Source organism: Lampris incognitus, chromosome 10 (genome assembly GCF_029633865.1).
Source record: "Lampris incognitus isolate fLamInc1 chromosome 10, fLamInc1.hap2, whole genome shotgun sequence".
In the NCBI taxonomy this organism is placed as follows: domain Eukaryota; kingdom Metazoa; phylum Chordata; class Actinopteri; order Lampriformes; family Lampridae; genus Lampris; species Lampris incognitus.
In genome coordinates, this window is record NC_079220.1 from 1,030,216 (window position 1) to 1,052,106 (window position 21,891).

The window sequence follows — 21,891 nt, forward strand, 5'->3', positions numbered from 1 at the left end:
TATCTGCTTGGTAAATGTTGGTAAAGGTCTGCTACCAACTTGTTCTATCATATCTGCTGGTTAGATGTTGGTAAAAGTCTTCTACCAACTTGTTCTATCATATCTGCATGTTAGATGTTGGTAAAGGTCTTCTACCAGCTTGTTCCAACATATATGCTTGGTAAATGTTGGTAAAGGTCTTCTACCAGCTTGTTCCATCATATCTGCTTGTTAGATGGTGGTAAAAGTCTTCTACCAGCTTGTTCCATCATATCTGCTTGTTAGATGGTGGTAAAAGTCCTCTACCAGCTTGTTCCATCATATCTGCTTGTTAGACGGTGGTAAAGGTCTTCTACCAGCTTGTTCCATCATATCTGCTGGTTAGATGTTGGTAAAGGTCTTCTACCAGCTTGTTCTATCATATCTGCTTGTTATATGTTGGTAAAGGTCTTCTACCAACTTGTTCTATCATATCTGCTTGTTAGACGGTGGTAAAGGTCTTCTACCAGCTTGTTCCATCATATCTGCTGGTTAGATGTTGGTAAAGGTCTTCTACCAGCTTGTTCTATCATATCTGCTTGTTATATGTTGGTAAAGGTCTTCTACCAACTTGTTCTATCATATCTGCTGGTTGGATGTTGGTAAAGGTCTTCTACCAACTTGTTCTATCATATCTGCTTGGTAAATGTTGGTAAAGGTCTTCTACCAGCTTGTTCCATCATATCTGCTGGTTAGATGTTGGTAAAAGTCTTCTACCAACTTGTTCTATCATATCTGCTTGTTAGATGTTGGTAAAGGTCTTCTACCAGCTTGTTCCATCATATCTGCTTGGTAAATGTTGGTAAAGGTCTTCTACCAGCTTGTTCTATCATATCTGCTTGTTAGATGTTGGTAAAGGTCTTCTACCAGCTTGTTCCATCATATCTGCTTGTTAGATGGTGGTAAAAGTCGTCTACCAGCTTGTTCCATCATATCTGCTTGTTAGATGGTGGTAAAAGTCCTCTACCAGCTTGTTCCATCATATCTGCTTGTTAGACGGTGGTAAAGGTCTTCTACCAGCTTGTTCCATCATATCTGCTGGTTAGATGTTGGTAAAGGTCTTCTACCAGCTTGTTCTATCATATCTGCTTGTTATATGTTGGTAAAGGTCTTCTACCAACTTGTTCTATCATATCTGCTTGTTAGACGGTGGTAAAGGTCTTCTACCAGCTTGTTCCATCATATCTGCTGGTTAGATGTTGGTAAAGGTCTTCTACCAACTTGTTCTATCATATCTGCTGGTTGGATGTTGCTAAAGGTCTTCTACCAACTTGTTCTATCATATCTGCTTGGTAAATGTTGGTAAAGGTCTTCTACCAGCTTGTTCCATCATATCTGCTTGGTAAATGTTGGTAAAGGTCTTCTACCAACTTGTTCTATCATATCTGCTGGTTAGATGTTGGTAAAAGTCTTCTACCAACTTGTTCTATCATATCTGCTTGTTAGATGTTGGTAAAGGTCTTCTACCAGCTTGTTCCATCATATCTGCTTGGTAAATGTTGGTAAAGGTCTTCTACCAGCTTGTTCTATCATATCTGCTTGTTAGATGTTGGTAAAGGTCTTCTACCAGCTTGTTCCATCATATCTGCTTGGTAAATGTTGGTAAAGGTCTTCTACCAACTTGTTCTATCATATCTGCTGGTTAGATGTTGGTAAAGGTCTTCTACCAACTTGTTCTATCATATCTGCTTGTTAGATGTTGGTAAAGGTCTTCTACCAACTTGTTCTATCATATCTGCTTGTTAGACGGTGGTAAAGGTCTTCTACCAGCTTGTTCCATCATATCTGCTGGTTAGATGTTGGTAAAGTCTTCTACCAGCTTGTTCTATCATATCTGCTTGTTATATGTTGGTAAAGGTCTTCTACCAACTTGTTCTATCATATCTGCTGGTTGGATGTTGGTAAAGGTCTTCTACCAACTTGTTCTATCATATCTGCTTGGTAAATGTTGGTAAAGGTCTTCTACCAGCTTGTTCAATCATATCTGCTGGTTAGATGTTGGTAAAGGTCTTCTACCAGCTTGTTCTATCATATCTGCTGGTTAGATGTTGGTAAAGGTCTTCTACCAGCTTGTTCCATCATATCTGCTTCGTAAATGTTGGTAAAGGTCTTCTACCAACTTGTTCTATCATATCTGCTGGTTAGATGTTGGTAAAGGTCTTCTACCAACTTGTTCTACCATATCTGCTTGTTAGATGTTGGTAAAGGTCTTCTACCAGCTTGTTCCATCATATCTGCTGGTTGGATGTTGGTAAAGGTCTTCTACCAGCTTGTTCTATCATATCTGCTGGTTAGATGTTGGCAAAGGTCTTCTACCAGCTTGTTCCATCATATCTGCTTGTTAGATGTTGGTAAAGGTCTTCTACCGGCTTGTTCCATCATATCTGCTGGTTAGATGTTGGTAAAGGTCTTCTACCAGCTTGTTCCATCATATCTGCTTGGTAAATGTTGGTAAAAGTCCTCTACCAGCTTGTTCCATCATATCTGCTCATTAGACGGTGGTAAAGGTCTTCTACCAGCTTGTTCCATCATATCTGCTGGTTAGATGTTGGTAAAGGTCTTCTACCAGCTTGTTCTATCACATCTGCTTGTTAGACGGTGGTAAAAGTCTTCTACCAGCTTGTTCCATCATATCTGCTTGTTAGATGGTGGTAAAAGTCTTCTACCAGCTTGTTCCATCATATCTGCTTGTTAGATGGTGGTAAAAGTCCTCTACCAGCTTGTTCCATCATATCTCCTTGTTAGATGGTGGTAAAGGTCTTCTACCAGCTTGTTCCATCATATATCTGATTGTTAGACGTTGGTAAAGGTCTTCTACCAGCTTGTTCTATCAAATCTGCTTGTTAGATGGTGGTAAAAGTCCTCTACCAGCTTGTTCTATCATATATGCCAGTTAAATGATGGTAAAGGTCTTCTAACAGCTTGCTCTATCATATCTGCTTGTTAGACTGTGGTAACGGTCTTCTACCAGCTTGCTCTATCACATCTGCTTGTTAGACGGTGGTAAAGGTCTTCTACCAGCTTGTTCTATCAAATCTGCTTGTTAGATGTCGGTAAAGGTCTTCTACCAGCTTGTTCTATCATATCTGCTTGTTAGACGGTGGTAAAGGTCTTCTACCAGCTTGTTCTATCAAATCTGCTTGTTAGATGGTGGTAAAGGTCTTCTACCAGCTTGTTCTATCATATCTGCTGGTTAAATGTTGGTAAAGGTCTTCTACCAGCTTGTTCCATCATATATCTGATTGTTAGACGTTGGTAAAGGTCTTCTACCAGCTTGTTCCATCATATCTGCTTGTTAGATGTTGGTAAAGGTCTTCTACCAGCTTGTTCCATCATATCTGCTGGTTAAATGTTGGTAAAGGTCTTCTACCAGCTTGTTCCATCATATATCTGATTGTTAGATGTTGGTAAAGGTCTTCTACCAGCTTGTTCCATCATATCTGCTTGGTAAATGTTGGTAAAAGTCCTCTACCAGCTTGTTCCATCATATCTGCTTGTTAGACGGTGGTAAAGGTCTTCTACCAGCTTGTTCCATCATATCTGCTGGTTAGATGTTGGTAAAGGTCTTCTACCAGCTTGTTCTATCATATCTGCTTGTTAGATGTTGGTAAAGGTCTTCTACCAGCTTGTTCCATCATATCTGCTTGTTAGATGTTGGTAAAGGTCTTCTACCAGCTTGTTCCATCATATCTGCTGGTTAGATGTTGGTAAAGGTCTTCTACCAGCTTGTTCTATCATATCTGCTTGGTAAATGTTGGTAAAAGTCCTCTACCAGCTTGTTCCATCATATCTGCTTGTTAGACGGTGGTAAAGGTCTTCTACCAGCTTGTTCCATCATATCTGCTGGTTAGATGTTGGTAAAGGTCTTCTACCAGCTTGTTCTATCATATCTGCTTGTTAGACGGTGGTAAAGGTCTTCTACCAGCTTGTTCCATCATATCTGCTTGTTAGATGGTGGTAAAAGTCTTCTACCAGCTTGTTCCATCATATCTGCTCGTTAGATGGTGGTAAAAGTCCTCTGCCAGCTTGTTCCATCATATCTGCTGGTTAGATGTTGGTAAAGGTCTTCTACCAGCTTGTTCTATCACATCTGCTTGTTAGACGGTGGTAAAAGTCTTCTACCAGCTTGTTCCATCATATCTGCTTGTTAGATGGTGGTAAAAGTCTTCTACCAGCTTGTTCCATCATATCTGCTTGTTAGATGGTGGTAAAAGTCCTCTACCAGCTTGTTCCATCATATCTCCTTGTTAGATGGTGGTAAAGGTCTTCTACCAGCTTGTTCCATCATATATCTGATTGTTAGACGTTGGTAAAGGTCTTCTACCAGCTTGTTCTATCAAATCTGCTTGTTAGATGGTGGTAAAAGTCCTCTACCAGCTTGTTCTATCATATATGCCAGTTAAATGATGGTAAAGGTCTTCTAACAGCTTGCTCTATCATATCTGCTTGTTAGACTGTGGTAACGGTCTTCTACCAGCTTGCTCTATCACATCTGCTTGTTAGACGGTGGTAAAGGTCTTCTACCAGCTTGTTCTATCAAATCTGCTTGTTAGATGTCGGTAAAGGTCTTCTACCAGCTTGTTCTATCATATCTGCTTGTTAGACGGTGGTAAAGGTCTTCTACCAGCTTGTTCTATCAAATCTGCTTGTTAGATGGTGGTAAAGGTCTTCTACCAGCTTGTTCTATCATATCTGCTGGTTAAATGTTGGTAAAGGTCTTCTACCAGCTTGTTCCATCATATATCTGATTGTTAGACGTTGGTAAAGGTCTTCTACCAGCTTGTTCCATCATATCTGCTTGTTAGATGTTGGTAAAGGTCTTCTACCAGCTTGTTCCATCATATCTGCTGGTTAAATGTTGGTAAAGGTCTTCTACCAGCTTGTTCCATCATATATCTGATTGTTAGATGTTGGTAAAGGTCTTCTACCAGCTTGTTCCATCATATCTGCTTGGTAAATGTTGGTAAAAGTCCTCTACCAGCTTGTTCCATCATATCTGCTTGTTAGACGGTGGTAAAGGTCTTCTACCAGCTTGTTCCATCATATCTGCTGGTTAGATGTTGGTAAAGGTCTTCTACCAGCTTGTTCTATCATATCTGCTTGTTAGATGTTGGTAAAGGTCTTCTACCAGCTTGTTCCATCATATCTGCTTGTTAGATGTTGGTAAAGGTCTTCTACCAGCTTGTTCCATCATATCTGCTGGTTAGATGTTGGTAAAGGTCTTCTACCAGCTTGTTCTATCATATCTGCTTGGTAAATGTTGGTAAAAGTCCTCTACCAGCTTGTTCCATCATATCTGCTTGTTAGACGGTGGTAAAGGTCTTCTACCAGCTTGTTCCATCATATCTGCTGGTTAGATGTTGGTAAAGGTCTTCTACCAGCTTGTTCTATCATATCTGCTTGTTAGACGGTGGTAAAGGTCTTCTACCAGCTTGTTCCATCATATCTGCTTGTTAGATGGTGGTAAAAGTCTTCTACCAGCTTGTTCCATCATATCTGCTTGTTAGATGGTGGTAAAAGTCCTCTGCCAGCTTGTTCCATCATATCTGCTTGTTAGATGGTGGTAAAGGTCTTCTACCAGCTTGTTCTATCAAATCTGCTTGTTAGATGGTGGTAAAAGTCCTCTACCAGCTTGTTCTATCATATATGCCAGTTAAATGATGGTAAAGGTCTTCTAACAGCTTGCTCTATCATATCTGCTTGTTATATGTTGGTAAAGGTTTTCTACCAGCTTGTTCTATCAAATCTGCTTGTTAGACTGTGGTAAAGGTCTTCTACCAGCTTGCTCTATCACATCTGCTTGTTAGACGGTGGTAAAGGTCTTCTACCAGCTTGTTCTATCAAATCTGCTTGTTAGATGTCGGTAAAGGTCTTCTACCAGCTTGTTCTATCATATCTGCTTGTTAGACGGTGGTAAAGGTCTTCTACCAGCTTGTTCTATCAAATCTGCTTGTTAGATGGTGGTAAAGGTCTTCTACCAGCTTGTTCCATCATATCTGCTGGTTAAATGTTGGTAAAGGTCTTCTATCAGCTTGTTCCATCATATATCTGCTGGTTGGATGTTGGTAAAGGTCTTCTACCAGCTTGTTCTATTATATCTGCTTGTTAGATGTTGGTAAAGGTCTTCTACCAGCTTGTTCCATCATATATGTTTGTTAGATGTTGGTAAAGGTCTTCTACCAGCTTGTTCCATCATATCTGCTGGTTAGATGTTGGTAAAGGTCTTCTACCAGCTTGTTCCATCATATCTGCTTGGTAAATGTTGGTAAAAGTCCTCTACCAGCTTGTTCCATCATATCTGCTTGTTAGACGGTGTAAAGGTCTTCTACCAGCTTGTTCCATCATATCTGCTGGTTAGATGTTGGTAAAGGTCTTCTACCAGCTTGTTCTATCATATCTGCTTGTTAGACGGTGGTAAAGGTCTTCTACCAGCTTGTTCCATCATATCTGCTTGTTAGATGGTGGTAAAAGTCTTCTACCAGCTTGTTCCATCATATCTGCTTGTTAGATGGTGGTAAAAGTCCTCTGCCAGCTTGTTCCATCATATCTGCTTGTTAGATGGTGGTAAAGGTCTTCTACCAGCTTGTTCCATCATATCTGCTTGTTAGATGGTGGTAAAAGTCCTCTACTAGCTTGTTCCATCATATCTGCTTGTTAGATGGTGGTAAAGGTCTTCTACCAGCTTGTTCTATCAAATCTGCTTGTTAGATGGTGGTAAAAGTCCTCTACCAGCTTGTTCTATCATATATGCCAGTTAAATGATGGTAAAGGTCTTCTAACAGCTTGCTCTATCATATCTGCTTGTTATATGTTGGTAAAGGTTTTCTACCAGCTTGTTCTATCAAATCTGCTTGTTAGACTGTGGTAAAGGTCTTCTACCAGCTTGCTCTATCACATCTGCTTGTTAGACGGTGGTAAAGGTCTTCTACCAGCTTGTTCTATCAAATCTGCTTGTTAGATGTCGGTAAAGGTCTTCTACCAGCTTGTTCCATCATATATCTGCTTGTTAGACGGTGGTAAAGGTCTTCTATCAGCTTGTTCTATTATATCTGCTTGTTAGACGGTGGTAAAGGTCTTCTACCAGCTTGTTCTATTATATCTGCTTGTTAGACGTTGGTAAAGGTCTTCTACCAGCTTGTTTTATGATATCTGCTTGTTAGACGGTGGTAAAGGTCTTCTACCAGCTTGTTCCATCATATCTGCTTGTTAGACGGTGGTAAAGGTCTTCTACCAGCTTGTTCTATTATATCTGCTTGTTAGATGTTGGTAAAGGTCTTCTACCAGCTTGTTTTATGATATCTGCTTGTTAGACGGTGGTAAAGGTCTTCTACCAGCTTGTTCTATTATATCTGCTTGTTAGACGTTGGTAAAGGTCTTCTACCAGCTTGTTCCATCATATCTGCTTGTTAGACGTTGGTAAAGGTCTTCTACCAGCTTGTTTTATGATATCTGCTTGTTAGACGGTGGTAAAGGTCTTCTACCAGCTTGTTCCATCATATCTGCTTGTTAGACGGTGGTAAAGGTCTTCTACCAGCTTGTTCTATTATATCTGCTTGTTAGATGTTGGTAAAGGTCTTCTACCAGCTTGTTTTACGATATCTGCTTGTTAGACGGTGGTAAAGGTCTTCTACCAGCTTGTTCTATTATATCTGCTTGTTAGACGTTGGTAAAGGTCTTCTACCAGCTTGTTCCATCATATCTGCTTGTTAGACGGTGGTAAAGGTCTTCTACCAGCTTGTTCTATTATATCTGCTTGTTAGACGGTGGTAAAGGTCTTCTACCAGCTTGTTCTATTATATCTGCTTGTTAGACGGTGGTAAAGGTCTTCTACCAGCTTGTTCCATCATATCTGCTTGTTAGACGGTGGTAAAGGTCTTCTACCAGCTTGTTTTATGATATCTGCTTGTTAGACGGTGGTAAAGGTCTTCTACCAGCTTGTTCTATTATATCTGCTTGTTAGACGGTGGTAAAGGTCTTCTACCAGCTTGTTCCATCATATCTGCTTGTTAGACGGTGGTAAAGGTCTTCTACCAGCTTGTTTTATGATATCTGCTTGTTAGACGTTGGTAAAGGTCTTCTACCAGCTTGTTCCATCATATATCTGCTTGTTAGACGTTGGTAAAGGTCTTCTATCAGCTTGTTCTATTCTATTTAATATTCATATTAAGATGTTGTCCTAAACACACCAGTGATAAAAAGTATCAAAATGCACATTTGCATTTATATAAATCTTCTGGACTCTAGCTTTGAATTCAGTTGAAAATTGTTTAATAGTTGAACTGGATGCTAGCCATTAGCATGGCAGGGGGTGGCTTATATTTATGACAAAGGACAGAACAGTGGGGTGGAGCTACAGCTGGCTCCCCCGCTGAGTGAATGTTTTTGAGGTTACTGTAGTGTCTGTCCTGGGTACGATCTTAAACTGTCATGTCGTCAGCGACTAAACCGACACCCCCACTTCAACCCTTGTGTTGTTGTGAGGAGGGTGTGTGGACACCCAGCAGGACTAAAAACAAAACCTGTCAAAGGGCGGATGAGTTCCTCTGTGAATCAATGGCCAGCCATACCTGGAGAGGAGATAGGGACCACCAGGTATTCCCCTACTGGAACACAATGATGACTCAACCTGTTGAGGCATTAGCTGTGCTCCTACGACCTCAAAAAAAGGTTACAGAACTGATGATCATGATGATGATGATGATGTAGTGTCTGTGAGATGACGGTTGCAATAATTACCGTGAGATTAAGGGGGTTGGCAACGTTCCCAGGTGGCACACAGCGGGGCTCTGAGGCACCGGCCAGTCGGATCTCGGTCAGGTACAGTAGCCACTTCCCATTGGATGTCTCCAAGGGCCACTCAAACTCAACCTCCAGGTTTCCAAGGTGTCCCAATGGCTTCCCAATAATATCCACCTATCAGAGAGACAGGAATTAAACATGGCATGCCTGCTGTCCACTGATTGGTCAGGGTTGTTTAATTTTGCTCAGTTCACTCTTCACACACTGACATCCTCCATCATGAAAAGCGCCCACTAGTGGAGGGAGAGTCAATTCTTTCTGTTGAATCAGTAAATGCGAGCCAGGACATCTAAATGAATCGAATGTTAAAGCGTTGTGGGCTTCTATTATTCTTTAACCTGGTCTGTTGTCAGGAATGGGGTACAACACAAGGAATTTGTATGCCAGTGTGTCCTAGACAGAGTTCTAGGCAGATAAAGTATTTTGATTCTGATGATTGATTCATCTGCAAGCGGAGTTCAGATTCTCCACCTGCAAAGGCAATCTTTATTAACTGAAGCTTATCTAGCAGTTTTATATACCCAACTAACCCTCTCTGCCTCTTCTGCTGTCATACTCTGCACCAGAACCGAGATCCTGCAGCATCACCTCAAGCACACTCAAACAACTGAGCTACTATTTCATCATATGAGCAACATCATCCACCCACTCACCTCATCTTCAGTATGGACTTTGTCTCACTATACCCATCGTACCATTATCTATTTGGATGACATCAGGATGATTACGTCCAACATTTCCACCAGCCCACACCAAGAGACCCAGCAACAGAAGCAGGAAACTCCCCCACCGCCTCTGCCTGAGACATGGCATTCTGTAGTCCCAAAGCCATCCAGGAAGCAAGTGAGTAGAATTTTTCCCCTTTTTCTCCCAAATTGCATCCAGCAAATCACTCTTCCGAGCCGTCCCGGTCTCTGCTCCACCCCCTCTGCTGGTCCGGGGAGGACTGCAGACTACCACATACCTCCTCTGATACATGTGGAGTCGTCAGCCGCTTCTTTTCATCTGACAGTGAGGGGTTTTGCCAGGGGGACGTAGCACGTGGGAGGATCACGCTATTCCCCCCAGTCTCCCCCCCCCCGAACAGGCGTCCCGACCGACCAGAGGAGGCGCTAGTGCAGCGACCAGGACACATACCCACATCCAGCTTCCCACCCGCAGACACGGCCAATTGTGTCTGTAGGGATGCCCGACCAAGCCGGAGGCAACACAGGGATTCCAACCGGCGATCCCCATGTTGGTAGCAATGGGATAGACTGCTATGCTACCCGGACGCCCCCAACGAATTGTATTCTTACAATGAATGTGTTCTCTGCATGTAACCATCCTCTTGTATAGGAGCAGTGGGCAGCTGCAGCACCCGGGAACCAACTCCACCTCTTCTTTCCATCGCCTTGCTCAGAGGCACAGACAAGAGTATTAACCCTAACATGCATGTCTTTTTGATGGTGGGAGGAAACCGGAGCACCCGCAGGAAACCCACGCAGACACAGGGAGAACACGGAAACTCCACACAGAAAGGACCTGGGACGGCCTGGGGTTCAAACCCAGGACCTTCTTGCTGTGAGGCAGCAGTGCTAACCACTGGGCCACCGTGCTGCCCTCAAAGTGTCTTATGAGACGGAGGGTTTGAAGCAGGTTAAGCCCTTAAACGTAAGTTCCATAAATCATCAGTGGAAATAGTTTTACACTAACCTGAAAGGTGAAGAGCAGCAGGCTACCCACGTCTCCCGTGGCCGTCATGGCCGACTCCCCAGTCACATGACCACTGAACTGGACATGGCCTGGCTGCTTGATTCTGAATAAATACAAATCAGACAATCAGCACATCAGTACAGTTGACAACAGTTCCTAAAGAGAGAGAGAGAGCAGGAGAGAGAGAGAGAGAGAGAGAGAGAGAGAGAGAGAGAGAGAGAGAGAGAGAGAGAGAGAGAGAGAGAGCAGGAGAGAGAGAGAGAATGATGATGGATGAAAAAAGTGGTAGTGAAAGAAAATGATGATGGATGAGAGAAGTGGTAGTGAAAGAGAATGATGATGGATGAGAAAAGTGGTAGTGAAAGAGAATGATGATGGATGAGAGAAGTGGTAGTGAAAGACAATGATGATGGATGAGAGAAGTGGTAGTGAAAGAGAATGATGATGGATGAGAGAAGTGGTAGTGAAAGAGAATGATGATGGATGAGAGAAGTGGTAGTGAAAGAGAATGATGATGGATGAGAAAAGTGGTAGTGAAAGAGAATGATGATGGATGAGAGAAGTGGTAGTGAAAGAGAATGATGATGGATGAGAGAAGTGGTAGTGAAAGAGAATGATGATGGATGAGAGAAGTGGTAGTGAAAGAGAATGATGATGGATGAGAGAAGTGGTAGTGAAAGAGAATGATGATGGATGAGAGAAGTGGTAGTGAAAGAGAATGATGATGGATGAGAGAAGTGGTAGTGAAAGAGAATGATGATGGATGAGAGAAGTGGTAGTGAAAGAGAATGATGATGGATGAAAGAGAAGTGATAGTGAAAGAGAATGATGATGGAGGAGAGAAGTGATAGTGAAAGAGAATGATGATGGATGAGAGAAGTGATAGTGAAAGAGAATGATGATGGATGAGAGAAGTGATAGTGAAAGAGAATGATGATGGATGAGAGAAGTGGTAGTGAAAGAGAATGATGATGGATGAGAGAAGTGGTAGTGAAAGAGAATGATGATGGATGAGAGAAGTGGTAGTGAAAGAGAATGATGATGGATGAAAGAGAAGTGATAGTGAAAGAGAATGATGATGGATGAGAGAAGTGATAGTGAAAGAGAATGATGATGGATGAGAGAAGTGGTAGTGAAAGAGAATGATGATGGATGAGAGAAGTGATAGTGAAAGAGAATGATGATGGATGAGAGAAGTGGTAGTGAAAGAGAATGATGATGGATGAGAGAAGTGGTAGTGAAAGAGAATGATGATGGATGAAAGAGAAGTGGTAGTGAAAGAGAATGATGATGGATGAGAGAAGTGGTAGTGAAAGAGAATGATGATGGATGAGAGAAGTGGTAGTGAAAGAGAATGATGATGGATGAGAGAAGTGGTAGTGAAAGAGAATGATGATGGATGAGAGAAGTGATAGTGAAAGAGAATGATGATGGATGAGAGAAGTGGTAGTGAAAGAGAATGATGATGGATGAGAGAAGTGATAGTGAAAGAGAATGATGATGGATGAGAGAAGTGATAGTGAAAGAGAATGATGATGGATGAGAGAAGTGGTAGTGAAAGAGAATGATGATGGATGAGAGAAGTGGTAGTGAAAGAGAATGATGATGGATGAGAGAAGTGGTAGTGAAAGAGAATGATGATGGATGAGAGAAGTGGTAGTGAAAGAGAATGATGATGGATGAGAGAAGTGATAGTAAAAGAGAATGATGATGGATGAGAGAAGTGATAGTGAAAGAGAATGATGATGGATGAGAGAAGTGGTAGTGAACGAGAATGATGATGGACGAAAGAGAAGTGACAGAGATATAGAATTGATAAAGGATGATAGTGTTACCATCAGTAAAGGCGGACCCAAACGTATAGCTACGGACAATAGAAATATGTAATATAAAAAGGGGTTTATTGTAGGAATAAAGGGGGATGAGGAAGGCGGGAAAGGCAGAAGGTAGAGAGGCGATGCCAGATGGCAGAGCTGTGCTGAATGGTGGTTAGAAGAGCTGAGCTGAGCAGGACAGACGGACGAGGCAGTTAGTGTTGCTGGCTGAGGACTAGCTCGGGGGTTTAGTAAGCGAGCAGGCAGGCAGGGGAATCAGAGAGTAGTGAACCTGGAAATCAAGGGGAAACCGGTAAATACAGTAATGCAAACAACACCAAGAATAACTGAGTATGCAACTGCAGAGCGGCTGAGAGCGAGAGGCAACCACTGTAGCTGGAACAACAAACTAGTGGATGGAAGACCAGAGCAGATATATACTGTTGAAGTGATGGAAGGCAGTTGTGCAGGCTGGGCACATGAGTTGAATAAGCCGCAATCAAGAGGGAGCTGGAGAGTGCCAAGGAAGGAAGCCCCACCCACACCACACTTGCAAACACAAGGGAAATAACTGGAGGCACGGGGCCATGACAGACAGATAGATAGATAGATAGATAGATAGATAGATAGATAGATAGATAGATAGATAGATAGATAGATAGATAGATAGATAGATAGATAGATAGATAGATAGATAGATAGACAGACAGATAGACAGATAGATAGATAGATATAGGCAAGACAAAATTATTTGTATAGCACATTTCAGCAACTAGGCAATACAAAGTGCTTAACATAAAAATAAAAGGCATTAAGAGAAGCAACATAAGGCAATAAACAGACATTTAAAAACAAAAAGAGTAAAAGTTACAGTGCAGTGTAAGATGAAAATCAAAAGCTTCAAGTTTTATTTAACAAAAGGCAGCGGCAAAGAGGCAAATCAAGTTAAGTCTTCAGCCTAGATTTAAAGAGCAGAGTTGTAGCAGATTCCACTCCTTTGGTCTTAGTAAGGACCCGAGCAGTAGTTTTCTGAATCGGCTGCAGCTGTTTGATCGGGTTTTTTTCTTTTTTCTTTATAAAGACCTGTAAACACACCCTTACAGTAGTCGAGTCAGCTGAAGATAAATGCATGGACAAGTTTTTCCAAATCCTACTGAGACATAAATCCTTTAATTCTGGATATATTCTTCGGGCGATAGTAGGCTGACTTTGTAATTTTCTTAATGTGGCTATATAAATTCAGATCTGAGTCCATAACTTCTCCAAGATTTCTGGCTTGGTTTGTGGTTTTTAACATTACCTACTGTAGCCAAGTGCTGACTGTTAATCGTTCTTATTGGACCCAAAGACAGCTACTTCAGTTTTATCTTTGCTTAATTGAAGAACATTCTGAGACATCCAATCATTGATTTGCTCAGTGCAGTTACTCAGTGCTTGTATGGGATTATAGTCCCCTGGTGACACCCCGTGGACCCACCACGCGCAGGGATGAGCATTGGGGTAGGGTGCAATGCAGGCCGGACAGCATGCAAAGGCGAGGACCAGGGCATGCCAACTTCTGGCATTGCAGACTGGTCCAGGTGAACCAACTGAGAGGAGACCCCGGGGTAGGCCCAGAACTCACTGGAGGGACTACATGTCTATTCTGGTCTGAGAACACATTGGGATCCCCAGGAGCAGCTGGAGGGCGTTGCTGGGGAGAGGGACGTGTGGAGTCCCCTACTTAGCTTGCTGCCATTGCGACTGGACCCTCGAGAAGAGGCTGATGATGAGAGAGATGAGTCCCCTGGTGATATGGTTATACAAATCTGCATAATTATGATAACATTTTGTTGTTTTCCATAATCTGGACTAGTGGGAGCATATAGATGTTAAAGAGAAGTGGCCCCAGAGTGGAGCCTTGAGAAACGCCACAGGTCATTTTTGTGTGCTCAGATTTGTAATTACCTATGGACACAATGTAGTCCCTGTTCTTTGAGTGGGATTCAAACCAGTTTAGTGCTGTGCCAGAAAGTCCCACGCAGTTTTCCAGTAATATGTTGTAGTTGACTGTGTCAACTGCAGCACTGAGATCCAATAATAGCAGGACTGAGATTCTGCCACTGTTTGTGTTTAAGCAGATGTCATTAAAGACCTTAACAAGACAAGTCTCAGTGCTGTGGTGGTGTAGTCGAAATCCTGACCGGAAGACATCGAAACTGTTGTTTAGTGCCAAAAATTTGTTGAGCTGCTGGAAAACAGCTTTTTCCAATTATTTTACTTAGAAATGTGAGGTTTGATATTAACCTATGACGGTTCATTAGTTAAATGTACAGATTATACTCTGTTAAGAGTGGCTTGATGCCTGCAGTTTTAGGGCCTGTAGGAAGAGACCTGAGAGAAGAGACATGTTGACAATTTGTAGAAGATCTGAGGACATGCAATCAGAAACATTTTTGAAAAAGCCTGTTGGCAGAATATCAAGGCAGCAGGAAGAGGATTTCAGATGTTGTATAATGTCCCCAAGAGTTTATGGTTGATGGGATCAAATTGTGCCGTGCTGTTTGAATTGATTTTAGCTGGACTTATGGACAACACATGCCCTGTTCCTAGTATGGAGGCAATGACTGCCTGTCAAATTTTCTGAATTTTGTCATTAAAGAAGGAGGCAAATTCATCGCATGTCCTGGTAGATAGAAATTCAGAGGCAACTGCCACTGAGGGTTTGTTAGCCTGTCGAGAGTAGAAAACAAGGCACGTACATTGTTTTTGGCAATGACGTCAGAGAAGTAAGACCACCGTGCATTTCTCGGTTCCAAATTATTAATGTGCAGTCTGTCTGTATAGATGTCATAATGAACAGTATGATTTGCTTTTCGCCACCTGTGTTCAGCTTTACAACACTCTTTTTTCTATTTTGACCAGCGTGGCACATCTCCATGGAGGTCTTTTCTTACCACGTGGCACATCTCCATGGAATTGTTTTCCTACCAGAGACCACCTTCACCCTAGCGGGTGTAATAGCATCGATAACATCTGTAATGTTAGAACTAAAATGATCTACAAGCTCATTGACTGAGACCCGTGAGAGGGCAGGTGTGGAAGAGAAAGCCTGAATAAATACTTCACTGGTGTTGTCAGTGATATGATGTTTCGTGGTTACCTCTGTTGGAGCACTTGTGTGCATGGAGACAGTGCTCTCATAGAAAACACAGGAATGATCGGAGAGAGCCATACCAGTCACCACAACCTTAGAAAGGTTCAGACCCTTGGAGATAAGTCCAGAGCGTGGCCCTTGTTGGGTGTGGGCTCCGTCACACGCTGAGTTAGTACATAGTTATCTAGAACAGCGTTTCTCAAACCTCTCCTGGCGGACCACTTGTCCAGCTGATTCAAATGATCAACTTGTTATGAGCTCCCGAAGCTGCCTAATAACAAAACTGATCATTTAAATCAGCTGTGTTGGAGCAGGGAGAGAACTAAAACATGCAGGACAAGTGGTCTGCCAGGAGAGGTTTGAGAAACGCTGATCTAGAACACAACACAGTTCTGTAGTCCCTCTGTCCTGGGTGTTGTCAGCATGGATGTTTAAATCACCAGCGGTACCTACCCTGTCGAAGTCAATACAGGTTATAGACAGCAGCTCACTTAAGTCATCAAATAGGTTTGGATTGTATTTAGGTGGCCTATAGATATTTAGAAATATGACTTGAGAAGAGGACTTCAACTGAAGAGCCACATGTTCGAAAGAAGCAATATTTCCACAAGTTATCTTCTGGCATTGGAGCAAATCATTAAACAAAATGGCAACTCCACCTCCTTTCTGATGCTGTCTGGTTTCACTCACAAAATTGAGGTTGGCAGGGGGTGACTCCATAAGAACAGCTGCAGTGCAGTCGTGGTCCAACCAAGGTTAAGTTCAAAACATAAAATTGAGATTGTGCTGGATGATTCCTGCCAAAGAACTGATGTGCAGTAACGCTACATTTAGTGTGTTAAGATATTATCTGCCCAACGTTTTACGACAGGCTGTGGCTGCTGGCATGCAACTGGAGTCAAGTTAGATGAAGTAGCTGTGCAGACAGACAGACAGACAGACATACAGACAGACAGACAGACAGACAGACAGACAGACAGACAGACAGACAGACAGACAGACAGACAGACAGACAGACAGACAGACAGACAGACAGACAGACAGATAAAGGACCAAGTATAAAGGGTGATGGAGAAGTGACAGAGAAAGATAGAATGATGACAGATGATATGGCATTGACAGAGACAGAATGATAAAGGGTGAAAGAGGAGTGCCAGGGAGAAATAGAGTAAAGATGGATGATAGATGTGACTCACAGGGAGAAGGTTGTCTGTAGAGAATATTCCACCAGTAAAGAGAGAGAGACAGGGGACAGGTCGCTCTGCTCACTGAGTCTGAAGAGAGAGACACAAAGATGTATGTATGTGTGTGTGCATTTATATGTGTGTGTCAGTGTGTGTGTGTGTGTGTGTCAGTGTGTGTGTGTGTGTGTGTGTGTGTGTGTGTGTGTGTGCGTGAGCCAGCACATCAGGCAGTGGGTGTTAGATTCAGTCACTAGGGTCTTGGAACGAGGTAGAAAGAGCCCTTCGATAGCTGTACCCATGACTGAGCAGCCCTCTTTAGGATCCACTCTGCTCACCCCACCTTGGGAAGGGTCTAGAAAAGGTGCCCTAAAAATAGCCTGCCTAAAATCTCCTGACTGGATTACCATGTCCAGAGGGATCATCACATGTGGTCAGAAACACGGACACATGAAGTTTGGAGCCAGGAACGTGTGCACACTGGTGGATAGTGACCAGTGACCGACCGGAGAGGAGAACTGCTATCATCTCTTGAGAACTGAAGAGATGCCGGATTGACATTAGCTGCCCTTTGTGAAACCCGACGGGCAGACGAAGAACAACTGAAGGAGGAGAAGGGTGGTTACACTTTCTTCTGGAAAGGAAAAGCTGCTGATGAACCCCAGGATCCATGGCACTGGATTTGCCATCAGGAACCAGATCACCAGCCACCTGTCTGAACATCCTGTGGGGATCAATGAGCGTCTCATGACCATCCGTCTGGTGCTTGCCAACAACCAGATGCAACAGTTGTGAGTGCCTATGCCCCTACTTTAGACTCTGAAGAGGGAGTAAAAGACACCTTCTACACCTGCTTAGATGAGACACTGCCAAGAATCCCCAAGGAGGATAAGATTATTCTCCTAGGAGACTTCAACGCCAGGGTCGGCCGGGATCAACACCTCTGGAAGGGCACTGTAGGAAAGGAAGGCATCCGGAACATCAACTCCAATGGAGTTCTGCTTCGCAAATGTGCTCAGTACAACCTCATCATCACCAACACTCTGTTTTGCCAGAAAAAAAAAAACAAATTTAAGGCATCTTGGAGATACCCCCACTCCAAACAGTGGCATCTCCTTGACTTTCATTGTAAGAAGCAGGGACTGCTGTGACATTGTGGGGAAGCCTGGCTAGAGGGACTAAACTGCAGGAGGCAGACTCAAAACTGTTTCAATTTAATAAAGTGATTTATTTACAGGGTGTAGCTATATGGGAAACACAAGAATATATACAAAGCAAAAGAAACAAATTAACAGTTAACTTGGCTTAACTGCAGAAAACTCAACTCGTAATAACTGAGCTTAAATCAACATCAGGTGCCCACATCTACACCCTGATGCCCTACAACCCTAACAACTTCAACTGCTCAAATACCCCTGGACTCAGTCAGCAGGATCTGAGTTTGGGCTGCACCACTGTGGCAGGTAAAGCCAACACCTCTCCTGAAAACAGGTACATAACAAAGTTATTCATTCCCAGTTGTAAAGGTGAAAATGCCTTCACTTAACCTACCAGATAACAAAGGGTTTGCAAACTTACCTACAAATCACAAATCAACAGAAAACATCTAAGAAACCAACTGCCTTCCCCCCATACTTGGACTAATCCAGTGTATAAATAGAGGACGTGTGTGTGAACACCTCCTCCCTTTGTCCCTGGACAGCCCAGTCTCGCGGCAGCTCGTGAAATAGTCACGACATTTAATCTATTGATTCGTGTACACGAACAAGAATTTTCCTTCTTTTTTGTGACACTCAGCACGACTTTAAAACTCGCTGAGGGTGATGTGTAGGCTAAGATAGCCTTCCACTACAAGCTTGATTTCTCAGAATCGAAGGAGAAATAATGAAAATGGGAGGGCATAACGTTAGCCTGTCATATTGTTGAGGTATCAAGGACACTTTCGTGTTTTTGTGTTGAGAAATGTTAAAGAAGTCTTTAAAATCCACAGGTCGCTATGCGACGGATCCTCTCCGGCCCTAACCCTAACCTATACGGCTTCTGCGCTCCCGAGTCCCGACTGACATAATAAAAAAATGTTTTGTTTTTGTTTTTTCTCTGTGTTTTTATGGGGAATTAAAAAAAGAAAAAAAAAAGCTCCCAAGTCCCGATTGACAGAAAATAAAAATAAAAAACACGAAACAGCCTTCCAACTGAAATACAGTTGTATTTCGTGCTGGTCAACGTGTTGCACAGCACGAATCCATATATGAATCATTCGTGACTATGACACGAAAAGACGTGATCCCGGGTTACCCTGGAACGCCTGGCGGTAGTAAGGGACAACGAAAGAAAATGATGAACTTATGTAACACATGTAACTGAACCAATAAACAACTAAATGTAACAAAAGTTGTCTTTGTTTCGAGGTAACCAGAAATAATGATGTATGTGAACTATAATCAAACACAAACAAACCCGGGATAGTGTGTGTATTCACATTACAGATAAATGATGGAAAATGAATAAAACAATGGCTAAAACAAACAAGCATGGTCAGATCTGTCAGACTAGGATGGTGATGACTGAGATGATGGGACAAATGGTGTGCTCTCACCCACTTTGTCACAGATGTGAACATCACGGGGGCCATGGTCAATGCAGATGACTGCTGGACAGACAACTGCCTCATCTGCTCCACGATGTCCACCAAACTCAAGAGGAAGAGGAGGGTTCAAAACAAGCAGATCTGCGCAAGACTCAACCTTGAAAGCCTGAATGAAACTGCAACCCAGCAGCGACTTAAGGCTTCTCTTGGGGAAACTCTCCAACTGGAATATCCTGATGACACTGAGAAGCTCTGGAGCCTGCTCAAATCCACCGTCCTTGACACTGATCCCGAGGTGACTGACCTCTACTATCTATCTATCTATCTATCTATCTATCTATCTATCTATCTATCTATCTATCTATCTATCTATCTATCTATCTATCTATCTATCTATCTATCTATCTATCTATCTATCTATCTATCTATCTATCTGTCTACCTCTGTTACTCTACCCTGTTGATGTCCTTTTCAACCCTCTTTGCTCCTATGTACACCTGAATTTCCCTTCAGGCATGAATAAAGGTTACCTTAAGTCCAGAAAACACCAGGACTGGTTTGATGATAATGACACAGATACAACAGCTCATCTCCAAGAAAAGGAAAGCCTTTCGTGCCTGGCAACATTTTGTAACCTGTGAGGCTAAAAGAGTGTCTCACTCCAGAGCCAAGGCAGATGTCCAGAGATGGGTGAGGGAGCTTAAGAACATTTGGTGGACAGAAAAGGCTCTGGAAATCCAGCAACTGGCAGAAATGGGTGACACCAGAGGCTTTTTCAGTGCTACTAAGGCCATCTATGGTCCAAGCAACCGCGGCTTAAACCCCCTGCACTCAAAGGACAGGCAGGAGCTGCTGAAAGACAATGAGTCCATTAATGCCCAATGGAAGGAGCACTTCCAGGAACTCTTCAACTGCAACAGCAGAGCTGAACCAGACATTGCCAGCCACATTCCTCAGATACCCATTAGAGAAGACATTGGGGAACCTCCCTCCACGACAGAGGTTCAAGATGCCATCAGGAACCTTAAAAACAACAAGGCCATCGGTCCAGATGGGATCCCAGCTGATATCATAAAGGAAGGTGAACCAAGGTCTGGAAAAAAGAACTTCCCTCAGAGGTCAAGGATGCTCTAATAGTGGCCATATTAAAGAAGGGGGACAAGGTGGAATGTGGAAACTACAGGGGCATCTCACTCCTGTCAACAACAGGCAAAGTCCTTGATCGCGTCCTCGCAAACCAACTGCGAGCACTGGCGGAGGAAGTATGCCCAGAATCTCAGTGTGGCTTCCGCCCATCCAAAGGTACAGCAGACATGGTATTTTCAGCATACCAACTCCAGGAAAAATGCTGTGAACAAAGGCAGCCGTTGTACATGGCTTTCATAGACCTGTTAAAAGCCTTTGAGACTCAGTAGACTGCCAGACTCTGTGGGGCATACTATCAAGATATGGCTGCCCTGATAAGTACATCAGAATACTGAGGGTTCTACATGATGGCATGTCAGTCACAGTGCTCAGCAACAGCGGCTTTGAGTCAGAGCCCTTTACCGTGGAAACAGGGTTCAAACAGGGATGCATCATTGCACCCACCCTGTTTGCCATTTTCATTGTTGCCATACTCTACCTCATTGGCAAACAGCTGCCACGGGGGATCCCAATCCTATACAGAACTGATGGCAGGCACTTCAAGCTTAATAGGTTCAAGGCCAAGAGCTAAGTGTGTAGCACCACCATCATGGAGCTTCAGTATGCAGACAACAATGCCATCACAGCACACTACAGAAGACCTCCAGGACAGTCTTTGCCAAGGCATACAGAGCCTTGGGTCTAGCATTATGAATCAAGAAAACCCAGGTTCTATATCAATTTCCCACCCAACCAGCCATCTACCCAGCCCACCATAAAGTGGACAGCAAAATTTTTGAAAAAGTTGATCACATCCCCTACCTCAGCAGCCTTCTCTCCTCAAAAGCGGACATCGACTCTGAGGTCAGCCATTGCCTGAGTTATGCCAGTGGCACTTACACTGAAGACTGAGACCTAAAGGCCCAAATAAAACTCCTGGTCTACAGAGCTGTTGTTCTCCCCACCCAGCTGTATGGAACAGAGTCATGGACCACCTACAGCAGGCACCTGAGAGCCCTGGAACAATACCACCAAAGGCCCTTACAAAAGATCCTGAGGATCAGCTGGAAGGACAGATGCACCAACATCAGCATTCTGGAAGAAGCCAACTTGACTAGCATCACCACCACAATAATGCAGAACCAACTCCGATGGACAGGCCATGTCATCCGCATGTCCAACACATGTGTCCCCAAACAGGTCCTGTACTCCCAGCTGAGGGAAGGTCAGCAAGTTCCCAGCGGACAAAAGAAACATTTCAAGGACAATATCAAGACCAATCTGAAGAAATTCAACATCACATGGAGCAATTGGGAACACATTGCACTGGATAGGCGCTCCTGGAAGAAATCCATGCAGGAAGTAGCTGCACGTTATGAGATGGAGCTCCACTGTGCTGCAGAGAGAAAGCAACAGCACTGCAAGAAGAGAAAAAGTCTCAACCACCACCACTTTCCCCTGCCCACACTGCACCAAAGTCTGTGGACTGTGGTAGGCCCTCTACAGCCACCTGAAGACCCATCAGTAGACAACCAA

The 21,891-nt window shown here is 43.2% G+C and overlaps 1 protein-coding gene across 1 annotated transcript in view; it reads right to left on the reverse strand.

The window, feature by feature from the left end:
- The window catches only part of LOC130119133 (integrin alpha-3-like), a 143,917-nt gene that overhangs the window by 16,336 nt on the left and 105,690 nt on the right, over window positions 1-21,891 (reverse strand). Inside the window, exons 20-23 of the mRNA XM_056287550.1 lie at window positions 17,455-17,462; window positions 16,659-16,736; window positions 10,513-10,615; window positions 8,755-8,931 (exon numbers count right to left, since the gene is read on the reverse strand). Coding sequence (XP_056143525.1) covers window positions 8,755-8,931; window positions 10,513-10,615; window positions 16,659-16,736; window positions 17,455-17,462 — 366 coding nt within the window. The remainder of the gene's footprint in view (window positions 1-8,754; window positions 8,932-10,512; window positions 10,616-16,658; window positions 16,737-17,454; window positions 17,463-21,891) is intronic.